Below are 19,224 nucleotides of genomic sequence, written 5' to 3' on the forward strand. Positions count from 1 at the left end.
GGTGAGTTACCCACTGCAGAATCCCTAACCTCTGATTGTTCTTGTAGCTACTCCATTCATACAGCTAGCCCAGTTCAGTTTCTGGTGAACGGTAGCCCCCAGGATGTTGTTAGAATGGAATCGTAAATATAATACCATTAAATGTCGTGGATGATGGTTACATCCTCTTTTGTTGGAGCTGATTATTGCCTGGCACTTGTGGGTGATCCATGCTTCTTGCCACTTCCTGGCCAAAGCCTGGATGTTGTCCAGGTCATCCTGCATATGGTAATGGCTGTTTCAGTATGTGAGGAATTGTGATTGTTGCTGAATATTGTATAATCATCCCCACTTCTGTTGTTATGATGGTGGGAGAGTTATTCTTGAAGAAGATTGAGATGTTTGGGCCTAGGACACAATACTGAGGAACTCCTATAATGATGCCTTGGAACTGAGATGATTGACCATCAACAACAACAACTGTCTTCCTCTGTGGTAAGTATGACTTCAGCCAGCAGACAGTCTGTAACCCTCAACGAGATTCCTTCTGCCTCCAGTTTTGCTAGGGCTCCTTGATACCATAATCCAGCAAATGCTGCCTTGATGTCAAAGATAGCCTCTCTCACCACACCTCTGCAGTTTAGCTCTTTCTCTGTGTTTGAACTAGGGCTGTAATCAAGTCAGAAACTGAGTGGCCCTGGCAGAACCTGCACAGTGAGCAGGTTATTGCTCTGCAAATACCACTTAATAATACTGTGAGCAAACCTTTGATGACTTTGCTGATAATCAAGAGTAGACTGATAGAATGGCAATTGGCCAGGTTAGATTTGTTCTTTTTGTGGACAGCGTTAACAGGACAATGTTCCACATTGTTGTGTAGATGACAGTGTTGTAGCAGTACTGGAACAGCTTAACTAGGGGTACAGAGAGTTTTGGAGCATAAGTCTCACTGCAATTACCAAAATGTCGTCAGAATCCAGAGTCTTTACAGCATCTAGTGTCTTCAGCTGTTTGTTGATATCACAGAAGTGTTACCTCGCAGAAGGAGGCCATTTGGCCCATTGTGTCTACATCATTTCTCTAAATTAGCATCATGACTTAGGGCCATTTGCTTTCCTATTTCCCCATACCATTGCACATTTATTCGAATCAACTAATCAATTAATGCCCTCTTGAATGTCTCAATTGAACCTGCCTTCTCCTCACTTCCAGGTAGTGCATTCCAGACCTGAGCGACTTGTTACGTGATAAAGTATTTTGCTACATAGTATTTGCTTTTTCTTTGCAAATTACTTCAAATCTGTGACCTCTTGGCCTTAATTCTTTTATAACTGGGAATAGTTTCTCCTTAGCTAATGTATCCAGACCCCTCATGATATTGGAAACTTCTAGCAGATGTCCTCTGAGACTTCCCTCCAAGGAGAACAGTCTGAAGCTCTCCAATTTGTCTTCAAAACTGAATTCTCTTTCCTGGATCCATTCTTGTAAATCTCTTCTACACTCCTTCCATACACATCCTTCCTGTAGTGTCATTCCCAGAACTGTACACAATACTGCAGCTGAGATCTAACAAATATTTTGCAGAAGTTCAGTATCACCTCTTGGCTGTTGTACTCTATGCCCCTATTAATAAAGCCTGAGATACATTATGCTTTATTAATTGCTCTCTCTACTTGTCCTGCCACTTTCAGTGATTTGTATGAGTATACACCCAGGTCACACTCACCGGCACTTCTTTAACATTGATAAAGTACTGTGGATGTTCCAAAAAAACCCATGAGGTGCATGATTAAAATGTAAAAATATGGTTCAGTAGTCTTAGTCAAAACTAAATTTAAGTAATTTTGCAGTGTTATTACTTAAGCAGTATTTAATTACTGCAGTACAGTATGTTTATTCTACAAAAACGATATTTTATTCTCATATTTACGGTCTAATTTAAAACCAAACACTTGATATGAATCATTAAACTACATCTGTGTCTGGCTTACCAAGGGTACGTTGTAAACCAGATGGAGACAAGTGGAGGGAAATGGATAGATCGGAGCATCCTAGGATTTCAAGATCAGAAGTTAATGTTAAACTTTATCTGGATGCTGATGTGCATTGATGAATTATTTTCTTTTTTGTTGAATGCTACAGGGGATGTTTATTCTATGGACCACCCGGAACCGGCAAAACTTTGGTCGCTAGAGCGCTAGCTAATGAATGCAGCCTAGGAGACAGGAAAGTTTCATTCTTCATGCGGAAAGGTGCAGATTGTCTCAGCAAATGGGTAGGGGAGTCTGAACGACAACTTAGGCTCCTGTTTGACCAGGTAAAGAATCAAGTGGCAACATGTTTTCCCAATTTTTTTGAATGCATAATTGTAACTTCTAACATGTAGGCATAATTCACAATATTTGTTCTCTTCTGGCAGGCTTACTTAATGCGACCCTCAATTATATTTTTTGATGAAATTGATGGTCTAGCACCAGTTCGTTCAAGCAGACAAGATCAAATTCATAGGTACAGTTATGAATTTTGTGATAATATTTGATGGAGTCTTTAAACATTTAGAATTGCATCAGAGTGAAAAGAAATGCTGTAATTATGGGAGGGGATAATTGTGGTTCTTACAGCTAGCAAGATATTATGATACTTATTTTCAGTGCAATCACAATGTTGCTCCATAGCATCCAAATAATTCCTCCTTTAGTGTTGATAGTAAATTGCTCTGGACATTTCTGTGAAGAAAGAATCGGAGGCTAGAGAACACGGGGAAATAAGTATTGATATTTTGAAAACTGTTCACATTACAGAAGAGGAAGTGTTGGAGGTCTTATAAAACATAAAGGTGGATAAATCTCTGGGACCTGATCAAGTGTATGTGGGAAGTTAGGGAAGAAATTGCCAGCCCCTAGCAGAGACAATTTGTATCATCTTTAGACCCTTCATCAGAATGCCTTTTTTTTTCTGATGAAGGGTCTAGGCCCGAAACGTCAGCCTCTCTGCTCCTATGATGCTGCTTGGCCTGCTGTGTTCATCCAGCCCTGCACCTTGTTGTCTCGGATTCTCCAGCATCTGCAGTTCCTACTATCTTTGTATCATCTTTAACCAGGGGTGAGGTGTTGGAGGTGGCTACTGGTGTGCCTTTATTTAAGAAAGGCTGTAAGGAAACTCCTGGGAACTAGAGACCTGTGAGCCTGACCTCGGAGGTGGGTAAATTGTTGGAGGTGATTCTGCAAGATGAAATTTGCATGCATTTGGAGAGGCAAGGAATGATTAGGGATAGTCAGCGTGGTTTTGTGCGAGGAAAATCATGTCTCACAAACTTGATTGAGTTTTTTGAGGAAGTAGTCAAAACGATTGAGGGCAGAGCAGTAGATGTTGTTTACTTGGACTTGATCAAAGCATATGATAAGGTTCCACTTGGTAGACTAATTAGTAAAGTTAGATCACATGGGATTCAGGATGTTCTTGCCAGTTGGATGCAAAATTGGCTTGATGCTAGGTGACCGGCTGGTTGTGGGGGGTTGTCTTTCGGACTGCAGGCCAGTGACTAGCAGTCTTCCACAGGGATCGGTATTGGTCTGCTTTTTGTCATTTATATAATGATTTGGGTGAGAATATAGGAGGCATGGTCAGTAAGTTTGCCGATGATACCAAATTGGTGGTATCATGGACAGTGAATAAGGTTTCTAAGATTACAAAGAGATCTTGATTAAATGAGTCAGTGGACTGAAGAATGACAGGTGGAGTTTAATTTGGATAAATGCAAGGTATTGCATTTTGGTAAAACAAACAAAGACTTATACAATTAATGGTAGGGCCTTAAGTAGTGTTGTAGAACAGAGAGACCTACGGTTTCAGGTCAATAATTCTTTGAAATTTGCATCACAGGTAGACAGGGTGGTTAAGAAGATGTTTAGCACATATTTGCCTTCATTGCTCAGACCTTTGTGCATTGGAGTTGGCATGTCATGTTGAGGTTATATAGAACATTGGTGAGGACTCTTCTGAAGTACTGTGTGCTGTTCCGGTTGTCCTGCTCGAGGAAGGATATTATTAAATTGTTAAGGTTCAGAAAAGATTTACCAGGATGTTGGAGTGCATGGAGGGTTTGAGCTATAAACATAGGCTGGGACTTTTTTCCTGGAGTGTAGGAGTTGAGGGGTGACCTAATTTGAGGTTTATAAAATCATGAGAGGCATGGATAAGGTGAATGGCAAGGGTCTTTTCGCTAGGGTGGGGGAGTTCAAAACTAGGGGGTATATTTTTAAGGTGAGAGGAGAGAGCTTTGAAAAGGACATGAGGGGCACCTTTTTTTAACACAGTGGTCCATGTGTTGAATGAACTGCCAGAGGAAGTGGAGGATACAGGTACAGTTACAGGGTTTAAAAGGCATTTGGATAAGTACATGAATACGGCAAGGTTGGATGGATATACGCCAGTCGCAAGCAAGTGGGACTAGTTTAGTTTGGGAACATGGTCAGCATGATTAGTTGGACCAAAGGGTCTGTTTTCATGCTGTATGTCTCCATAAATAATTGCTAAACATATCTCAGTTTAGTGTTTTTTTTCCCTACGTCTGTTATTCTCTAATATTTACAATGTATAATAGAATTTTTCCAACAACTTACAGCTTGGTCCCTATTAAAACTATCATTTGACTTTAGTAGTTCACTGCTCACTTCACACATATTAAGTTGGAATATTGCTTGCACTAGAAAGTTTAATTGTTTTGATTCCAACTGATGTTATTACTGGACAAATCAGAAAGCAGACTGAAAACTGGCTTCATACATAGAATTTTTACTTCGCCAGGAGGCAGTCTTTAACGCAACGCAAATGGGTTTAGCAATTACACAGAGTGTATTATGCAAAAGAGGTGAAGATAAGATAGACCACACTAGTAAACCAAACCAATTGCACATTACAACATATTTAATGATTTCAAAACACTCAGTAAAAACACAATCCCATTAATCCCAACAATGTACCACTAGAGTATCCAAACATTAGAGAAAATATCCTTCTCTGTTGCACATATGGTTTGATTTAGGTGTGGCTTCAGTTCCCCGTTTTGAGAATCTGATGGCCTGTTCCTCCTCCTATTTTGTTTTTGAGCTTACACCTTACAGCTTCAAATAACCCCTTCAAACACTTCTGGTATGGAAGTTGCACTGAGGTAACATTTTAGCAATTTTAAACAGCCTCTCCCTTTCTGGGGAGTAACTGCTTTACACATCCAGCTATGCAGAATTGTCCCAACTGAAACAAAATAAAGCTTTATTTACCCCAGCTGTTGGTGTTTGCCCTGTACTCAAAAACAAAGTTCCAGAATCTGCTGAATGAAAGATGAATGTACCTTGCTGTTTACTTTTTTTACTTGTAAACTGTCCCAATATAAGCAAATTCCCACTTTCCTCCAAAACTAGTATTCTTGGACTGATTTAGCAAGCCATCACCATGGCTACAGAAATACTTAAAGGTTAATCATAAATCCCTTCAGACCCACAGAAAACCCCAATGCCACTAGTACAAATTCAAAAATCTGAACTCCAAAATAAATGATGCTAAGATATATGTAACTTACACCCCATGTGTCACACAATTCAGATTGAATGTTAAAATTAGCATCATGTTGATGGAGAATTTCAAGCCGTCTGGTTCAGCTGTTGTAGGGTAGGTGTAGCATTATCAACATAGTTACTTAACAATAGAATATTTAATATTATTGTGTTAGGAGCAGAGGACTTGGGAGCAAGAGTAGGACATTCAGTCCTTTGAGACTATTCTTGCTGACATTCAGGAAGACCGTGTCTGATTTGGTTGTGGTCTCAATTTCACCTTCCTATCTACCCCCATTACTTTTGAATCCTTGTCTATCATTATATGTCTAATTCAGATATAAATGCATTCAGTTCCCCAATCTCCTTTGCTTTCTTTGAACGAGAATACCAAAGACTGATGAGCATTGGAAAGAAACCAGTTCTCCTCTGACTAAAAACGGAAACCTCTTTGACTTAACTATGTCTTTTTGTTTTATCTTGCCCACAAATGGAGACCTCCTTCCTGTCTTCAATCTGTTAAGTCTACTCAGGATCTTGTGTTTCCATAAGACTACCTCTCATTCTACACTCCAGTAGATAGATCACCAACCTTGCCTCATAAAATAGTTCAATCCCTCCCCGACCCAAGGATTGAGTTGTGTGAACCATCTCTGAACTGCTTCTAACAAAATTATCCACTTCCAAATAAGGAGGCCAAAGCTGCACACAGTATTCTTGATGTGTTCTCACTAAGGCTTTTTACAGCCTGCTGTAAAACTTCCCTAATTTTATATTTCATTCCACTGACAACATTTTAACAACAGTGTGTCTGGATTATTCAAGTCAATGACAAGAAAGATTCTTACACATTGTTTTATTTGTGAGACTGGGACACATTGCTAATTAATGGTGAATTAAGTAACAAAAATTGAAGAGGAATACATTGTGTAGGGATGTACGTGTGAATTTATTTCCCGTATGTCTCTTGCATTATTTGGTAATTGTCAAGGCGAGAAACATCTATTTTGTTTTATTGCTTTTTTTTCAGTCTCTCAACTGTTTTAATTATGCAATTATTGGCACTGTTGATACAATGTATTTTGATGTGGAGGTGCCAGTGTTGGACTGGGGTGGACAAGGTCAGCAGTCACACAAAACCAGATTATAGTCCAACAGGTTTATTTAAAATCACAAGCTTTTGGTGTGCTGCTTCTTTGTCAGGTGATTGAAAGTTCATGATTTCAGATAAACCTGTTGGACTGTAACCTGGTCTCATGTGACTTCTGCCAATGCGTTTTGGTTTTTAAAGCCAATTACTTGTAGACTTTGCAGAGTCTTTTGGAAAGTCCAAATGTACCATGGTCAATACGTTTTGTTTTCCTTGTAAACTTAATCATTTAACAAATTTCATTCAACGAGTTGAGAGCATTATTTGCTCTTTTGCAAAACTGTTGATAGTACCACAAGTAATTTTTATTTCCATTTGATTATATAGTATTGATGATAAAATGAAGGTACTTTATTCTAAAGAAAATACTTGAATCAAGACTCTTCAATATTTAATCAGATTTTATGGTTGAATTTCCTGAAATGAGTTCATTTTGAAAGTTGATCTGTTAGAAATCTATAGTTCCTTCCAGTGTTTGACTTGAGCAGTGCTTTGTTACCAACATCATTGGAGTAATCTGATGAGGAATTATTTCTGATCAGGTTATTTTTCATATTATAGGCAACTTGATTGTTGTCTGCTCATGTGGACCCATCATGAAGCCATCATGTAGACTCTTGATGAGAATGTAAGACAAAACTAGTAATGTAGACAAAAATGATTTTAAGAAATTGTACATTTGCATCTAACTGTTTCTTCCGATAGTGTACATGTATGTGATGTTACAGTTAATCATAATGTGTTTTGCTTATTTAGTCTTGTGTAAAGTTACTCCTCTTTCTTTATCAGCTCTATAGTGTCTACATTGCTGGCACTGATGGATGGACTGGACAATAGAGGCGAAGTAGTTATAATTGGTGCTACAAATAGACTTGATTCCATTGACCCCGCGCTCAGGAGACCAGGTCGTTTTGACAGAGAATTCTTCTTTAACCTCCCTGATAAAAAGGTATTGGAAATTTCTTAACTGGAGCTTTATATTGTAATCTTACTATAGGTTATGGGAAATGTCTGAGCAGGATTGTGATTTTTGGTGCTTCCTGTGTTCCCTCAGCAATTTCAGTAAAACGATAACAGTATTGCTATAAGCAACACATTTACTGAACCGTTGCATGAGAGATATATGGTAAAATATCAACAGGTATTACCAGAAATATTGGTGTCTCATTTTTAATGCTCCTTTATTTTCTATCTTGCCCCATTGTCTATACAGGATGTTATAGTGGTAAATGTTGGCAGGAGGTGCACAAAAATGCAAGAATAATGGAAGCAATTTAATTGTTTTTTTTTCTCTCTCTCCAAACCGTATTTTTTTTTTTACTCTATTGCCAAAATTCAAATTGTCTTTTTCGAAAACATACAACAGTAGTCTTTTGAACCTAAAGGTAATTTACTCTTGTGTTTGTGCACCTCTTGTGAGCCTCCTTCATCTAACTCTGCTAGCAAATCCTTTATTATTTTTACCTCATGTACTTACCTAGCTTTTGCTGAAATGCATCTTTAATGTTCATTTCATTAACTCCTTCCAGGAAAGTATGTTACACAATTTAGTCAGTAGTTTGTTTTGAGGCATTTCTCATTTTTGTATAGTGCTTTAAATATAAAGTTATGGTTGTATTGGATTTATCAGTGACTATCTTATACTTATGAACCCTAGTTTAGTACTGTCCACAGTGGAAACATTTTTTCTTTGTTTACTGTATCAAATCTTTTCATAATTTTAAAGATTATCTGGTCAATCTTCAGCCCTTTACAGAGTAAAGAGCCCCAGCCTGCACAATCTGTCCTAATGGTTATAAATGCTCAGTTCAGATATCACATTGAAAGCCCTTTTTTTTTCCCTTGCATCTTTTTTAGTTTCTGTATTTCTTACCCATAATATGGAGATCAACCTTTGCATGGTTTTGTTGAGTGTGGCTGTGCTTGTTTAAGTCAATCCTTCTGACTTTCAGTTTTTTTTCTAACAATGAGCCCCAATACTTTTGATGCATTTGTAAAGCCTTTTTAATCTCTGATTGTTAAAATTTGTGAAACAGCAGCCCTGAATTTATTGGCTCCTGTTCCCAGTTTGGAGTTTAATTTTCCAAAAAGTCATAGTTATTGCAGCACTGAAGCAGACTGTTGAGCTTATTGAGTCCTTGCCAAATTAGGTGGCTGAAATGTATTCGCCAAGGACGTGAGAGTACAGCTGTTGATGCTCATACAGGTGTGGGAAAGGTGATGAGGTGACCCAAGTAAGTGAGTAGGCAGCACATTGGCCTTACAGGGTTAGTGGCATAGAGGAATTGTATGGGTAACAGTAACTGAGGGAATATGTTGCATGTGATAGTGGAGGATTGCAGAGTGGTAGAGAATGTAACATCTTCCTTCACTCACTGTTACCTTTGGTGAGAGGTGTGTGAAGTAGCAGAGAACAGATAGTGGCACTTAACCTGGCAGAGTGGAGAAAGTCATTTACCTTCTTCCTGCTCTGCTTGGTGTTGTTCAGGGCACCTGAGACAGGTACTATCTGGTTCATAACATCTGGCTAGGCTGGCAAGTCTTGAGGTGTGGCCTGCTCTGTCAATGCTTGGGGAAGGAGGACGATCCTTATCTATACTACCCTGTCCAGCAGGACCCTCAGCCCTTGGCACCCTGCTTTGTGGGTGAATTTCTGCAAATGGGCAGGGGAGCTGTTGATCAGACGTGCAGTGGCATTGTAAACATGGCACTGGTACCAGGGATGTCAGTATATCACAGGATATCTGAGTAGTGGTGAGTATTTCTGGCAATGGCATGTGGAATAATCAGGCTGGCACTGGGTGAGAGGTTCGTTAAAAGTGAGGTAGTTCCTGAGGTTTATTTGGGACAATAATGAGAAAAATATTGCTCGGCATTGTGGAGGGAACCCACCATGAAACTCACAAATTGACTTTTGCCAAATTACCGTAACTTCCATTCTGTTTCCCAACACCATCCATTACAGCGAGTCAACCAGAAACATATCATTCCTTTCGGTTCCTTATGCTGGCGTGAACTGAGGTGACTGATTACTTGAATTGAACTGAAAAATTGCATCCTCATTCTAGGAGGAAAGCTGTTCAATTCTGAACTAAAACTTTTAACCTTCTCTTCTGAGGCCACAACTAAACAGATTGCTCTCCTATGATAGTAGGGACTGCAGATGCTGGAGAAGGGTCTAGGCCCGAAACGTCAGCCTTCCGGCTCCTCTGATGCTGCTTGGCCTGCTGTGTTCATCCAGCTCTACACCTTGTTATCTCCGATTGCTGTCATATGTTTACTTTGCCTGCCTTGAACACAACAGTATAAATATTTTATTCGCTAACATCACAAGCACTCTAATGCTGTCTTCTGGCATGTTTTCTCAGAACTTTTGCAGTTAAGTCAATTTTCCAAATTGACTTTCTGACATTTTTAAAAATAAACTTCACAAAATTGGCCCACAACCATCTATCTTTGCTCATTCATATTGGAACAGGAGGGATCTGTACCATTGAGATGATCTCCACCTGAACCGAGCTGGAACCAATGTTCTAACGAAAAGGGTAAATAGGCTGGTCAACAGGACTTTAAATTAGAAAATCAGGAGGGAAGCGAAGGGTAAAGCTTCCCCCAGTAGGAAACAAAACAGCAGGTTAACATCTGTAGGGGTGGATTCAACTGCGTGGAAAAGTACGAAAAAAATGATGGGAAGGAGAACTCGGGAAAGGTTATTAAAGTCTTCACAGACAAAAATAGGATAGTGTGTTTGGAAAGGGTTAGGAATCAAACTTCAAGCACACTAGATAAACGAGAGACAATGAAAAGAGGGACGGTAAATACAGGGCTGAAGGTGTTATATCTGAATGCACGCAGTGTAAGGAAGAAAGTAAATGAGCTTGTGGTACAGATCGAAATTGGCAGATATGATGTGGTGGGTATCACGGAGACATGGCTGCAAGGGGATGAGGATTGGGAGCTGAATATCCAAGTGTATACATCTTATTGAAAAGATAGGCAGGTGGGCAGGGGAGTTGGGGTTGCCTTATTAGTAAGAAATGAAATTAATCAATAGTAAGAAACAAAGTAGGGTCAGATGGTGTAGACTCTGTGTGAGTAGAGCTGAAGAACCGCAGATGTAAAAAGACCACAGTTGGAATTATGTACAAGCCTCCAAACAGTATTCAGGAGCTGGGGCACAAGATACACCGGGAAGTAGAAAAGGCGTATAAGAACGGCAAAGTTATGGTGATCATGGGGAATTTCAACATGCATGTAGACTCAGAAAATCAGACTGACGGTGGATCGCAAGAAAAGGAGTTTGTGGATGTCTTACGAGATAGCTTTTTGGAGCAGCTTGTGGTGGAGTCCACTAGGGAACAGGCAATACTGGATTTACTGTTGTGCGATGAGGCAGACTTGATAAGGGAGATTAAGGCGAAGGAACCCTTAGGAGATAGTGATCATAATATGATTGAACTTACTCTGCAATTTGAGAGGGAGAAGATAGAATCAGAGGTAACAGTATTACAACTGAATAAAGGCAACTGCAGAGGCATGAGGGAGGAGCTGGACAGAATTGACTGGGAGAGGAGCCTCGCAGGAAAGACAGTGGAACAGCAATGGCAGGAGTTTCTGGGAGTAATTCAGGAGACACAGCAAAAATTCATTTCTAGGAAAAAGAAGCATGGTACAGAGAGGATGAGGCAACCATGGCTGACTAGGGAAGTTAGGGATAGCATAAAAGCAAAAGAGAAAGCATACAATGTGGCGAAGGGCAGTGGGAAACCAGAGGAATGGGAAACTTACAAAGACCAACTGAGGGCAACAAAAAAAATAAGTAAAGAGGGAGAAGATTAAATATGAGGGTAAGCTAGTCAGGAATGTAAAGGAGGACTGTAAGAGTTTCTTTAGATATATAAAGGGCAAAGGAGAGGCAAAAGTGGAAATTGGACTGCTGGAAAATGATGCTGGATAGATAGTAGTGGTGAACAAGGAAATGGCTGAGGAACTGAATAATTACTTTGTGTCATGCTCACAGTGGACGACACGAGTAATATCCCAAAATTTCAAGAGAGTCAGGGGACAGAGCTGTGTATGGTGGCCATCACCAAGGAGAAGATGCCAGAAAAACTGAATGGACTGAAGGTGGATAAATCACGAGGACCAGATGGACTACACCCCAGAGTTCTTAAGGAGATAGTTGAAGAGGTAGTGGAAGTGTTAGTAGTGATCTTTCAGGAATTGCTAGAGTCAGGGAGGGTCCCAGAGGACTGGAAAATCGGTAATGTGACACCCCTGTTTAAAAAGCGAGTAAGGCAAAAGACAGAAAATTACAAACTGATTAGCCTAACCTCAGTTGTGGGTCAGATTTTAGAATCCATTGTGAAGGATGAGCTTTCTGAATACTTGGAAGTGCTTGATAAAATAGGGCAAAGTCAGCATGGCTTCATCAAGGGGAGGCCATGTCTGATAAATCTGTTAGAATTCTTTGAGGAAGTAATGAGCAGGTTAGACCAAGGAGAGCCAATGCATGTTATCTACCTGGACTTCCAGAAGGCCTTTGATAAGGTGCTGCACAGGAGGCTGCTGAGTAAAATAAGGGCCCAGGGTGTTAGAGGTGAGGTGCTAGCATGGATTGAAGATTGAGTCTCTGGCAGAAAGCAGAGAGTGGGGATAAAAGGGTCTTTCTCAGGATGGCAGCGGTGACAAGTGGTGTTCCACAAGGATCAGTGTTGGGACCACAACTTTTCACTTTAAACATTAATGATCTAGGAACTGAGGGCATTCTGGCTAAGTTTGCAGACGATACAAAGATAGGTAGAGGGATAAGTAATATTGTGGATGTGGGGAGGCTGCAGAAGGATTTGGACAGGTTAAGAGAGTGGGCAAAGAAGTGGTGGATGGAGTACAAAGTGGGAAAGTGTGAAGTTATGCACTTTGGTAAGTAGAATAGATGTATGGGCTATTTTCTAAATGGGGAGAAAATTCAGAAGTCTGAAGTGCAGAGAGACTTGGGAGTTCTAGTCCAGGGTTCTCTCAAGCTAAACTTGCAGGTTGAGTCAATATTTCGGAAGGCAAATGTAACTTTAGCATTTATTTTGAGAGGACTTGAATATAAAGGCGGGGATATACTTCTGAGGCACTGTAATGCTCTGGTCAGGCCACATTTGAAGTATTGTGCGCGATTTTGGGCCTATATCTCAGGAAAGATGTACTGGCCCTGGAGCGGGTTCAAAGGAGGTTCATGAGTATGGTCCAGGAATGAAAAGCCTAACACTGGAGGAACGTTTGAGGACTCTGGGTCTATGCTCGTTGGAATTTAGAAGGATAGTGGGGTGGGGTGTTCTAATTGAAACTTACAGAATACTGAATGGCCTGGACAGAGTGGATATTGGGAAGATGCCTCCATTGGTAGGTGAAGCTAGGACCCGAGGGCACAGCCTTAGAGTAAAGGGAAGATCTTTTAGAATGGAGATAAGGAGAAACTTCTTCAGCCAGAGAGTGGTGAATCTATGGAATTCACAGCCACAAAGGGCTGTGGAGGCCAGCTCATTGAGTATATTTAAGACAGAGATAGATAGGTTCTTGATTGTCAAGGGGATCAAGGGTTACGGGGAGAAAGCAGGAGAATGGGGCTGTGAAACTTCTCCGCCATTTAATCATGGCTGATTAGACTCGATGGACTGAATGGCCTAATTTCTGCTCCTATGCCTTATGGTCTTATTCCTATCCTATGAAACAACTAAGTAGCTTCAACAGTGTCAGCTCCCATAGATACTGTAGATTCTAACAGCTGTCGTTCATGTGAAATTAGCAACATAGGGACCAAGACAGAACTCAACCCCTGGGACCTGGAGAAAAGGTCAGTTATCTTACATGAATTTCTAATACTTAATAGTCAATTTTATGCATGTGTCTTCCAAATTATTAAAGATATGCCTTGAGACACAGTTTCTTTTTATTAGAGTATTGTTCTGTCCCTGCAAGATGGAGGCTGAAAACATTTATAGTTATGAATTTATGAATTCAAAATAGAGCATAGTTTATGCTTTGAGATAATAAAGTACTGAGACTGTATTTGGTTATTTTTGTTGACTATTTAGGCACGAAAGCACATATTTCAAATACATACCAGAGACTGGAATCCGAAACTGTTGCAGGGTTTCCTTGATGAATTAGCTGAAAAATGCGTAGGTGAGTATTGAACTTAAAATCCTTTAAAGTATGTTTATATTACTCTATAATGCATTTTAAGATTACTTCGGAAAATATCGGCTTGAGCAACTGCATTGTGCATTAAGTATACTGAAGTGGGGTGAGTTGATGTATGGCCAATCTGCATGTCTTTTTAAAAATTTTAAACCTGGAGCTTTTGTTTTTTGATAAATTGGTTTTGATAGAATTTGTAAAAGTTATATTTTTTCTGTGGATATGATTGCTGGCAAGGTTGGCAATTATTGCCCATATCTAGTTTACCTGAGGTTGTGGTGGTAACCACCTTGAGCTGTGTGATTGGTATACCTCAATAAGATCAGTTAAAATGCATCACCTCTCAATTTTCAGGATTAAGTTCCACTTGCCATTGATCAGCCTGTCCATATCGTCCTATAGTCTAAGGATGCATCCTCGCTATTTTTGTGTCATCTGCAAACTTACCGATTGTACATCTTACATTCATGTCTATATCACGAATGTACATGTCGAAGAGCAAGGGACCGAGCACCCTTTAACCATCACCCTCTACTTCCTGCCAGAAAGCCAATTTTAGATCTAATTTACCAAATTGCCCTGGATCTCATGGACTCTTCTTAACGATTTTGCTGTGCCGGACCTATGTCTAAAGCTTTATTATCAACTGTATTACCTTCATCTAAACACCTAGTCACTCCTTGAAAAATTCAAATTTGTTGGACATGATCTCCCTCTGATAAAACCATGCTGATTACCCTCGATTAATCTGCACATGTACGTTAATTTCAATGCTTACAATTTTTCCTTTACTACTGATGCTGGACCACTGCCTCATAGCTTCTTGGTATATCCCTACCACCCTTAATGAATAATAATACCTACCACATTAGTTGTCCTCCAGTCCTCTGACACCCCTCCTGTGACTAGAGGAAAAATAGAAATTTAATGTCAGAGCCCTTGTAATCTCATCCCTTGCCTTCTATAATAGTCTGGATATGTCTGCTCTGGGCCTAGGGATTTATCCACTTTCAAGCCTGCTAAAACTGGTAATACCTCCTCCCTTTCAACGTTAATTGTTCAAGGATACACAGTCACCCTCTATGATTTCTGGGCCTACATTGTCTTTCCCTATAGTGAATGCCGATGGAAAATACTTGTTGAAAACCTTAGCTATGTCTTCTGGCTGCACCCAAAAAAATGTCAGTTTGGTCCCTAATGAACCCTAATCTTTCCCTAGTTATTCTCTTGCCCCTAATATACTTATCATTGGATTTTCCTTTGATGTTACCTTCCAGTGTTTTTTCATGTCCTGTCTTTGTTGTCCTAAGTAAAACCATACCGCACCCCTCTCTGCACTTTCTAGGGCATTCACCGTTCTGAGTCCTTGCTATCTGCAACAAGCTTTTTTTTTTGATTCAGTTATGTCCATCCCTTGACGACGAGAGTTCTGAGTTTGTTAAACCCATCCTTCACCTCTATCAGAACACGTTGGCTCAGCACTCTTCCTGTTACCCTTTTGAATAACTCCCAGTGCTCTAAAGTAAATTTTCTTGCAAGTGGTTGCTCCCAATCCATTTTGCCAGATCCAGTCATTTCACATTAAATTCAATCTTCTCCCAATTCTGAACCTTTATTTCTGGTTTCAGCGTCTTTCCCCATAATTGAAGAAATTACAATTTACTGGGACCAAAGGCCCATTTATTCTGATAGATAGATTATGATTCAGTAATCTAGTTCCATATTTACACTGCACTTTGCATGTGTGCCATTCAACCTGCAACTGTAAATTGTCCAGGTGAGATATTTATGACAGTGAAAGTGCGTAGTCTGTTGATAATGCCACAAAGGACCAGATATCTGACTTGAAAGAATTATCACAATCCTGTCAGTGACATCATGCTATGATTTTTATTAGCAGTAGGCTTTGTGGAGTTCTGCAGTTATTGAAAGTGCATTTTTGTTGACCAAAGTTAAACTCATGACATGTGCCATGGCCGATTGGAAAAGCTAATCTTTCTGGCCATTATTCTCCCATAATCTGGATACAGGAGATCCAGGTTATGGAGAACTGTGCAACCGAAAGATAACAAAATGGGTAGCTATTACTTAATTGTCATTGAGGTATGACCACAGAGTGTGCCTTCAAGTCTCCTGTGATTGGTCAGTTGGATTTGATGTTGCCACATATTTCTGCTGTCAAGTGTGCCAAGTATATTAATAGAGGGTCATAAAGTACCATTTTTGTTTCTATTGTGCGACTTTAGTGTACTTAAAAAAAAAAAAAAAAAAAAATGGCTAATTGCTACCGTAGGATCTTCAGAATTTAATCTGAAAATTGTAAATTCAACTCCCTTGATTCAGTTTGTCTCAAAGTTGAAGAAAACCTTTTTGTGGAAGGCACCATGAGCTCACAGATCTGGGGATGTATGTGCAAAAGCCATTACAGGTGGCAAAGCAGGCTGACAAAGTGATTAAAAAGGCATACAGGATCCTGGGCTTTGTTAATAGAGCTGGAGAGTACAAAAGCAATGTAGCTGTGATGAGCCTTTGTAAGACACACTGGTTTGGTCTCAACTAGCGTATTGTGCCATTTTGAGGAAGGATATGAAGGCTTAACAGGAGAAATAGAAGAATGTGCATTTTAGTTATACTTTCCCGACCATTATGGATGGGCAGTAAATGCTGGCCTAGTCAGCAACACCCACATCCCATGAACAAATAAAAAGAGCAATGAACATATTTGCAAAGTTATAGTTGCTTTCCTTTGAGAGAGGAAGATTGAGAGTAGCATTAGTAGAGGTGCTCAAATTGAGGGATCTAATCAGTCGTAGACAGAAATTGTTCCCATTGTCAGAAGGGTTGTTAACCAGAGTGTACTGATTCGAGGCAGATGGCAAAAGAATGGTAGAACCTAAGGAAGAACTTTTATGCAACACATGATTAGGATTTGGAATGCACTACATGAAAGTGTTGAGGAGGGAAATTCAGTCATGGCTTTCAAAAGAACTCGGACAAGTAGCTGAACAGAGAATTTCACAAAATGTGGAAAGGGTTAGACAAGTTGCTCTTGCAGAGTCCTGACGTAGTGACAATGGGTTAACTGGCTGTCTTCTGTGCTGTAACCATTCTATAATTCAGTGGTATTATAGATTTAATTCACAATTTGTGAATGAATAAATATTTTGCATTTTATCCCAGGGCTGCTACTTTAGTTTTGAATTATTGAGGAACAGATGACTTGCTTTTTTTTAAAAAAAGAATTTTGATTTGTTGTCTTAAGGCTACTGTGGGGCTGATATAAAATCACTTTGCACTGAGGCAGCCTTGTTTGCCCTACGCCGACGCTATCCTCAGATTTATGCAACCAGTCAGAAACTGCAGCTGGATGTCTCATCGATTGTTATAAGTGCACAGGACTTCTACCTTGCCATGCAGAACATTGTGCCTGCTTCACAACGAGCTGTGACCGCTTCAGGAGAAGCACTATCACACATCATCAGGCCTCTGCTGGAAAACGTCTTTAATAGAATTCTAATTGCTTTGTACAAAGTTTTTCCTCATGCTGAACAGACTCAGAATGACAACAGAGATGGTTGGTATACATTATAAAGGCTTTTTTTGTTATTGTATATTTGCTGTATGAGTTACTAGCATCTTATGTGATGAGGGTAACAAAGTAATTAGTTTATTATTTCAATCTGTACACATCTGTACTACATGTAGAATCACAGATATCAATCTGTATTGTACAGCACACTGGAATTCAAGGAAGAGACCACTCGAGCCTGAATAAGCCTGAAAGATTGATAGTAATTTATAGTATTACTGCTGAGATATTTACTATAATGCTACTGATCTTACGTGAGCTTCTTAAAATGATACATTTTGTGTAAAGACAAAACTAGCAGTCCCAAAGAAAGTTTTGTATTTCTAAATAATGATTTTTGTAGTGTTAGTTTGTATTTGTCTTTTCTAGATTATTTTAACATTTTGTTCTTTCGTCAAAATCTTGTTTGACATATTCATTAGTTCTAAATATTTAAAACTTTTTTTAGCGATTTGCGTAAAATAAATCAAACTATATTTAATTTAATGATAATTCCACCAAGTTAAAGTCATTAGGTTAGTATTCAGAAATGAAATGTCTGTATTTGGTGACAAATAGATTTTGCAAACATACTGAGGAACATGATAAAGAGAATGATTGATTAAGACTAACTTAACAATTATTGAACATTGTTGGTGTTGAAGAATTTAAAAGTGCAGTAATTCAGAATATCTGAATTACTGCACTTTTAAATTCTTATGTCAGCATTTAGTGTATGTAAAAACATAATATTTTTGAAACTTGCATTAAAATCTAAAAGTTAATTGAAGAGTAAACATTTGAGACAGGTGTATACTTTGGATTGTTCTTACCTGTATTGTACATTGTTAAATATTCTTAAAATAGAGTTCACGTTCCATTATTGATTGCTTTGTCAGATGCTATGAACCATATTTTGGAAGATTACATCACCAGTGATGATGAGGTTGAGCCAGCAATTTTTGAGAACACTTCTTCATTGGGATCACCAAAGAAACAACTACCAGCTGCTAAACATAAGCCCTTTATGCACTTCTCCATGTGAGTAATTGCATATATAACTTCAATGTTTTGGATTGTAGATTGAATATTTATTCCATTTAAGTAAATCCAACATGATTTAAAATTCCCTTTAAAATTTGGCTTGGTTTCTGCTTTATTTTTGGCATAAATGAAAAAGATTCTAAGAGACAAGATTTGTTTTTAATGGCACACTTGTTCACTTTAGCAAGTGTTTTAATTCTCCCAAAATGTTATAATGTTTGCTAATTTTACCAGAAGACACTTGTACTTCTTTTTCATATTTATTCATGGATGTGAACGCCACTAGTAAAGCCAGCACTTTTTACCATCTCTAATGGCCTTTAAAAAGGTGAAGATCAGAAGCTGCCTTGACCTGCTGCAGTTCATGTGCTGTAAATGCATATAAATAGCTGTAATGAAGGGACTTTAATTTTGATACAGAACAAGATAGATCTTGGAACAGATTTTTCAGGTGATGGCATTACCATGTATTTTGTGCCTTTACCATAGTAGGAGGTGTGAAAGAATACTTGAGTTCAGCTGCACTGTCTCCTGGATGGTACACACAGCTTATATTGTGGGCCATGTGGAGTGAGTGAATGTTTAAGATGATTGGTAGTGTTATGAAGTTGGGTAGAGTACTTGTGGATTGGGAGGCAGGAAGTTAGAATTTGGTGTTTGTAAAATGCTGGGGTGGGGGGGGAGAAGCGGAATCATTGCATGGTCCCTTTAAAAGATGTGCTTTTTCTATGCTTTGAGAT

The 19,224-nt window shown here is 39.2% G+C and overlaps 1 protein-coding gene across 1 annotated transcript in view; it reads left to right on the plus strand.

Annotated features, from left to right (window-relative positions):
• atad2b (ATPase family AAA domain containing 2B) overlaps positions 1–19,224 on the plus strand; it is a 91,653-nt gene that overhangs the window by 25,327 nt on the left and 47,102 nt on the right. Inside the window, exons 12-17 of the mRNA XM_048597120.1 lie at positions 2,122–2,296; positions 2,399–2,487; positions 7,471–7,630; positions 13,767–13,857; positions 17,135–17,446; positions 18,340–18,481. Coding sequence (XP_048453077.1) covers positions 2,122–2,296; positions 2,399–2,487; positions 7,471–7,630; positions 13,767–13,857; positions 17,135–17,446; positions 18,340–18,481 — 969 coding nt within the window. The remainder of the gene's footprint in view (positions 1–2,121; positions 2,297–2,398; positions 2,488–7,470; positions 7,631–13,766; positions 13,858–17,134; positions 17,447–18,339; positions 18,482–19,224) is intronic.

This window comes from Rhincodon typus, chromosome 5 (assembly GCF_021869965.1).
Source record: "Rhincodon typus isolate 14 chromosome 5, sRhiTyp1.1, whole genome shotgun sequence".
In the NCBI taxonomy this organism is placed as follows: Eukaryota; Metazoa; Chordata; class Chondrichthyes; order Orectolobiformes; family Rhincodontidae; genus Rhincodon; species Rhincodon typus.